Raw genomic sequence first — 7,507 nt, 5'->3', positions numbered from 1 at the left:
TATATATATATATTATACTCCAAATATAATAATTTTAATTGTTTTTATTGATTTTTTCCATCAGTATGTTTAATGGAATACAATGTAAATGAGATCATTAGGACTGATCCATTTGCTAATAACACCGACTGCTTCTACCGCACCATCACCAATGCTGACAAATGTGTTGGTATTGGTATCAATAATTTAAAATTAGCCGACCCAGATGATGATGGAAACTGCACTACAGACTACTTACAGGTATGATCTGTTTGTAAACATACACACACGATTCTTCACACAATACACAAATTTCAATATGAGAATCAGGGATTGGAGTTGTTGTGTTTGTGAGAAAGCATTGGAAGACAAGCACCAAGCTATTGAACTCAGGCTATGTTCTCACACGGCAGCTAACGGTTAGCAGGATTCGGATCCTGCTAACCGTTAGCTGCCGTGCGTCCATACGAGAAAATCCCGATCCGGATACCAACAATTATGATGATCGAATCACTGGCCAATAAGAAACTGGAAATTGTAAACACGTACATGTGATTGGTTGATGATAGAAACGCCCTCAACTTGCTAACCGATAGCGCTTGCTAACCGTTAGCGTTCTCAGGCAGGTGCTAATGGTTAGCGCTAACGGTTAGCTCCCGATCCGTATACTAGGGCTCTCTTGAGAACCAGGCTATTATGTAACTCATGTTTATTCTTGATATCTTTGCAGATTAGAGACCTGAACAACACAGAATTCTCCTTTATCTATTGTGGTGGTATCTCGAGTTTTCAGCTTACATTATCCAGTAGCAATTACGTTGAGGTCCTTATTCATGTGGAAGATGGAAATGGCAAAGAAGCTAATTTTATCTTTCTTGAATTAGACTGTGGAACATATGAACAATCCATTACGGACTTTGGAGAAGTAAGTTCTAAATTATTGTCCTTCATAATTGCATTTGGAAAGTTAAAGCTTGTTTGAAGGTTTGCATGGTGATGTAATACTATACTTGCAGTAGGTAATTCTGAAAAGAACTGTTGTTTCTTATGTTATTCTCCTGATGACAATTGAAGCAACGCAATCGAAATGTCGAGACATTCTCAACAAAAACAACAGTTCTCTGCAGAACTGTGTATGTGACTGCAAGAATTTATTATAAAATTAAAGGACAGTGCTTGTAATTTGGGTGCTCAGGGCCATCCACTTGTACCATTGGCCAACACAATACAATATTGATTGGAGAACACTTTTATAAAAGTGGCACACATTAGAGAATAACGAATGTTGCATGAAAAGTTTGCAAACAAACCATATATGATATAACAAAACAAAGATATAAAATGAAAATGTTAACTAACAAGCACAATATCCTAGATGTAAACACTTACGCTAGCGATGAATACTTACGCTAGTGTTACATTAATCGGCCAGTCTCTCTCTCTCGCTAGTTATGCCATGGATTAACGTACGCCCGGGTTAAAATACGTCTGGCATATCTCTCAGGTCTGAAAAAAGTTTTCTCTGTTGAAGGGAAATTTTAAATGATCATAAAGTTGTTCTTGTTATTTAGTGCTCTAAGACTTGCGATGGTGGTGGTGAACGTACTCGTGAGGTAGAATGCTTGAATACAGAGGATGACACTGTTGTAAATGATTTCTATTGCTACGACCTTGAACAAATTGATGAAACGGTGTCCTGTGGCGATGATCCATGCCCAGGTAAATACGTAAATGTTCATAACACTGATGGTGATTGAAAGTTCTTAGACTTGAAAGACAATAAGTATTTCCTATAAAGGAGCATTACAAGGCAACAACCTCATTGCGCTGGCATCTCTGCAATTAAGCTTAATCTAAACCATATGAGGGTTGCCATTCCAAAACCAGCGTACAGTTATTAATTTTTGAACTGAGTAATTAGCATAAGGATGTGGCAGCATTGTATACTTTAGTACAGAGAAGCTGTAATACTTTTACTCTTTACTTTTAACTTTGGCAACAGTAAGTCAATTCCAGTAAATTACCCATCGTTTTAAAGCTAACAATAAGGATAATAAGAATATATTAAAAAGTCAGTTTTCATTTTTGGTCACTGATGCTGTTTTTGGATCGCAGGCATCTTATTAAATCAATTCAAATGATTGGTTCACCTTATTTTTTCACTTTAAACTTTTTTTCTCACACCTATTATATGTTAAATATTTCGTAAATTGTGTTTGTATTTAAGTTATGTCCCAGGGAGGAACATCCTTTTTGATCTGAGCTTCTGCGGTATTAAAATAAAGCTGAGTTGAAGCTTCAAAAATACATGAATTGGTCAGAGCTTGTATATATTTCTTTTTCTGATATACTACAGCTATAGAATATTTTCAACATCGTATCAAATTGTGGACTAATTACTAGACATTCTTTTTTTACAGTATGTGGTGGTGATGTGATAACGGCTGAATCAGGGGTGCTTACTGCTGATAATGACTGTGCCTATATCTTGAACACTGAACCAGACTGCGCTCTCATCACCATTGATGAGTTTGATGTCCCAGATGGTACTCCTGGAAATTGTGAGGATTATCTGAGTGTAAGTTGTGTCATATTCATTGTATTTGTTTAATTCGTATTGATTTTCATCAATATGTTGCTTTATTGTACTGTATAGCTACATTCCACAAGCAAAGCAAATATCGACTTTGTATATTTGAATTAGTATTTTTGAATACAATAAATTTTAAAGCCAGTGGTGAGTCATCTCTTTCATTTGCACTGAATTTTTACCTATCCCTGACTGATATAGTGCCTTCATCAACCACAATCAATTTCATCTTCTTCATATCGCCAAGAGCTGCAGTGGAGAGCTGCGCGAAGAGTGTCAGTGTGTGAACTACTAAACAAATCATTCTAATATGCATAGCTACTGCACATGCACAGTTAATGTATTGGTCACTGAGCAACCTGGTGTTTAATTATATATATCATTGCCTTCAGCCCTGGGGCTTCAGGCAATTTTTTTCTGGAATTAATGGCTCCATTCAACTTCTATTTCCTATAATATAATCAACCTGACTATAATTGCTTAATATAAGTAATTTAGTTATGTAGCATGGGTATTTAAATGAACACTGTGTGCACTGAAAACCACTGTGGTTGAGTTCTGTGCATTCTGTCATTATCAGACCCATGTCTCGCCACATGAACTGGGCTTTTTTCTTGGTACTTTATTGCTTTTTTCTTACAATCTGATGATGTTTTGCTGTTTTTAATTAAAAATTTTTAAATAATACATTATATTTTTTCCCCCTAATTATAATTATTTTAAGAATTTATAAAAAAAAATTTACAGTATTTGTTATATAAAGAGTCTTTGTGTGTTTTTGATGTAATTGATATTTTTCATTCAGGGTGTTTCCTAAGTTTAGACCTTGAGTCTGTGGATCCCATCATTTTGCTTCTGTTTTCTTGTTTTTCATTTTGCTCTAATGTGATGTTCTTTTTTTGATGAGATGTAATAAAATGAATTAAACAAAAAACGCATTCTACTACCTTGAAAAATACATGTCCTTATAGACATGATACCATGTAAATTTACTAAATTTTTACTAAATTAAATTACAGTAATTCTGTATATCATTTTTGTTAGAATAAATGTTTTCAAGACTTGTATCTTCCTCAGGGTTTCTTGATGTTAAGCTTGTGTTCATGACACTGTTCATATTGATTATGAATACTAAATTTTTTAAATTTTGTTTTTATTAGTTGTTTGGAGGTGTAGGTGTAACATATGACCTTTGTGCAGACAACCTGACCAATGTTCAGTTTGCTGCAAACATCGCTATTACAACTGTCTCGTTTTCCACTGATGGTGACAATGTAATTGGATCAGGGTACTCTCTTCGATTTGAGCGACAGCCATGCCCACAGTATGAATTTACCGTCGGTGAATATGGAAATGTGAGTTTTTTAATATTTTAATTGAAGTGATTTAACTAGTTATTTGTCCATCAGTTTGACTGAAAAACTAAATTATTTTCGAAATCAAATGAATTTACTAAGAAATGATCCCTAGTTTGGATAAAAATAAGCTTATGTCATGATTTACCAGTTCAATTATTGTGTATGCCTGCAACCTATACCTCAGTGCCGTTGTGTGCAATTTAGGAATTGCATACGTTTAGCTTCTATATAAAAGGTTGAAAGATATCATGGCAAATTTTCATCCTATTTCTGTATAACCTATATTGTAAGGTTCTTAAAAATTAATGAATGTTTTAATAACTGATTTTTTTGAAAAATTCAAGATATTCTATAAGCTTTATTTAAATGTATATAGCACAAATTTATCCTTAAAATTAACATTATTATTAATACTTTTTATTTCCATGTGATAAAACAAAGGCTGCCCTTGGTATCTTTGTTGATTTTAGAATAAGTGTTAAATACTATCATGACATTGTATGTCCAAGTTTCAACATTAAGGCATAAGACTTGCACCGTAACTTCAACTTTTCTTCAAGTTCTAGTAGGTCTCAGTTTGTTCTATAATGGGTGGGTATCCAGTAATTTGCTATTGACCATGTTGTTATAAGTGCTTGGAGTAATTTGATTTATACTTTACCAAATCCAACAGGTTTAAAAAAATGTTTAGATTGTTTGATGATGATATCAATTTATTTAAATCCTTTCCCAGAAATTTGATTTATCTCAAAAAGGTCAATTTGCTTTTCCAAAAGTAACTGAATGATTTAAAATAAATATGTTAATAATAAATGATGATAAAACTAATTATATCTAATTATTTCATTTTTCAGTGTTCTGTTGAATGCGAAGGTGGTGTGAGGACAAGAATCGTGGAGTGTAGGGATAATGATGGTGATGTTGTAGGAGATAATAACTGTGTCGGTATCAAGCCAAAAACAGAGGAAGAATGCAACAACGATCCTTGCAGTCAGGCCTTCTATGAATATGTTGCCGGCAATTATGGAGATGTAATACATTTCTTTTATCTATCTTTTGTCATCTTGTAAAGATTAACTACTCTCTTTCTTTTAGCCAGTATCTGGTCTATTGTTGTTGAATGTTCATTTTTGCATAAAACAAAATAACATCAGTATTTACATGGGTGTTGCAATCACAATCGGCGATCTTTTTCAAGTGACTGTGTTTGTTACTTTAGTCTGGTTCGTCGACATCATCATGTTGTCAACTTTTTTTTTAATCCAAATGGATTTACGGATTTTTCTCTGTTGCCAAAATTGCTCCTTCCCCAGTATTTTTCGCATCCCAGTTTGGTGTATGATTGTAAAGCGTGGCGTGATAAACATTTTCAGATTTTTGTTGGGTTAAGATGTGGAAGATAGTTGGGCCCTGGTTTTTACTCCCCATGTGTGTTTTGTGTCCTTGTTCTTAGTGGCAAGGGATCTTCCTGTTTCACCTATGTATGTTTGTGTACAGTTTAAACAGCTTATCATCCACTGGTATTCCATTTAAGAATTGCATTCTTCAGGTGTACTAAGCCCTCTCTGATTTTATTCTGTGGTACGAAAAGAGAAGATTTTATGTGTGTCGCCAATGTTCTCCTGATATGTTCTGATAGACCTTTGACATATGGAATCGCTACATTTTTCCACATGTTTTCTTTCCCTCTTTTGGATGTTGTTTGTGGATTGTGTCTTTTTGGACTGTTTGTCCATCACCCTATCGAATGCCCATTTCAGATAGTCACAGCTACGGAGTGCTTTCTTGATGTTTTTTCATTTCTGTTTCTTTTTTCCCTGGTGTGGATACCATGTTCTCACATCAACTAGGGTTCTGATGACACTTAGCTTATGTTCTAAAGGGTGATGATACTTAAAGTGAAGATATTGATTTGTGTGAGTCTGCTTCCTATATATGAATGTGGTTATGGTGCGTGTTTCATGTAATGTAATAGCAGTGTCTAAGAATGGTATGGAGCTGTTTTTCATGCCTTCAGGTGTGAATTTGATTCTGTTTGTGGAGTCAATGTTGTGTAAATGCAAATTTAGATCTGTGCTGTGCCTTTAGGGATCACGGCAAGAATATGATCCATGTAAGTAACTGAAGTTACAACACAGTCAGTTGAAAAGATCACTGATTGTGATTGAAACATTCAGGTAAATACTGATATTATTTTGCTTCGTGCGTAAATGAAAATTTATTTTAAACTTTACACCTCATAATGATTTCATATGGGAATTACAAATTACAGCTGGTGGTATATTGTTATTATTGATAGTGGACTGAGATGTGTTATCCATAGTGCAACTGTTTTAGCTATTGCACATGTGCAAGATCTCCATAGTGCAACTGTTTTAGTAATTGCACATGTGCAAGATCTCCATAGTGCAACTGTTTTAGCTATTGCACATGTGCAAGATCTCCATAGTGCAACTGTTTTAGCTATTGCACATGTGCAAGATCTCCATAGTGCAACTGTTTTAGCTATTGCACATGTACAAGTTCTCCATAGTGCAACTGTTTTAGCTATTGCACATGTGCAAGATCTCCATAGTGCAACTATTTTAGCTATTACACATGTACAAGTTCTCCATAGTGCAACTGTTTTAGCTATTGCACATGTACAAGATCTTCATAGTGCAATCACTTAGCTATTGCATATATCTCCATTATGCAACTATTTTAGCTAAAGCACCTTTGCAAGATCTCCATGATGCAACAGAAACAACCATCTGCAGAGATTTTAAACAGGAATTTAAACATATTTCAAACATAATTTATTTTGAATTTTATTTTTTTCCAGTGTGAAGAATTCACTGTAGGCTTATGTTTTGAAGTAAGAACAGTAACATGTCAAAACAATGTCACTGATATGGTCGTTGATGATTCCTTGTGCACTGGAACTAAACCAACTGCATCTCAACAGTGTACATGTCCAGTGATGACAACAATGTCTCCAAATATCGTGACATCTGCCACTAATGCTCCTGTAATTACCACTGTTGCTCCTGTAATTACCACTATTGCTGGCATGACCACTGCAGTTTCAGGTTTGTAATACTAAATAATAAATGTATATACAGTCGAGTTCGCCTAAGTCGAATCTAATGGGACTGGCATAAACAGTTCGAGTTATACAGATTTCGACTTGCACATTCTCGAAAAAAAATATTAACATGAACATGCCAAATCGGATTTTACGCAAAACCAAACATTTTCTTAAGTCCCAAACTCATTCCTATTCTTCTTTTTAAGAAAATACTTTCCGAATACATGAACTCCCTATTCCAAATCTCGGACAATTTGTCCAATTCAGGACCGTAACACTCACTCGAAAAACCAGACGATAGTTTAAGAGACATCGTTTAACGACAAGCATACCAGACGCTGTGAAAACGAGACTCTTAGCTATACTCGCATTGCCATGGAGATTATCTGTTGATTAACACGACACACCAGTAGACGTTTTCTTGGTTAATTATGAAGTGAAATTTACGCATTCCAATGTTTTAATAAGTGTATATTCTTGCTTTTAATCCTTAAAAACCATTTGGAATCA

At 34.6% G+C, this 7,507-nt stretch overlaps 1 protein-coding gene across 1 annotated transcript in view; it reads left to right on the top strand.

The window, feature by feature from the left end:
• Positions 1-7,507, top strand: part of LOC117124937 — a 72,829-nt gene that overhangs the window by 59,238 nt on the left and 6,084 nt on the right. The window contains exons 48-54 of the mRNA XM_033271275.1: positions 65-240; positions 710-904; positions 1,551-1,698; positions 2,400-2,557; positions 3,730-3,924; positions 4,782-4,958; positions 6,752-6,998. Coding sequence (XP_033127166.1) covers positions 65-240; positions 710-904; positions 1,551-1,698; positions 2,400-2,557; positions 3,730-3,924; positions 4,782-4,958; positions 6,752-6,998 — 1,296 coding nt within the window. The remainder of the gene's footprint in view (positions 1-64; positions 241-709; positions 905-1,550; positions 1,699-2,399; positions 2,558-3,729; positions 3,925-4,781; positions 4,959-6,751; positions 6,999-7,507) is intronic.

The sequence above is a fragment of the Anneissia japonica genome, unplaced genomic scaffold (genome assembly GCF_011630105.1).
Source record: "Anneissia japonica isolate Jap-2015-1 unplaced genomic scaffold, ASM1163010v1 scaffold8236_len642391_cov169, whole genome shotgun sequence".
Taxonomy (NCBI): domain Eukaryota; kingdom Metazoa; phylum Echinodermata; class Crinoidea; order Comatulida; family Comatulidae; genus Anneissia; species Anneissia japonica.
This window is presented reverse-complemented; position numbering and strand designations above follow the sequence as displayed.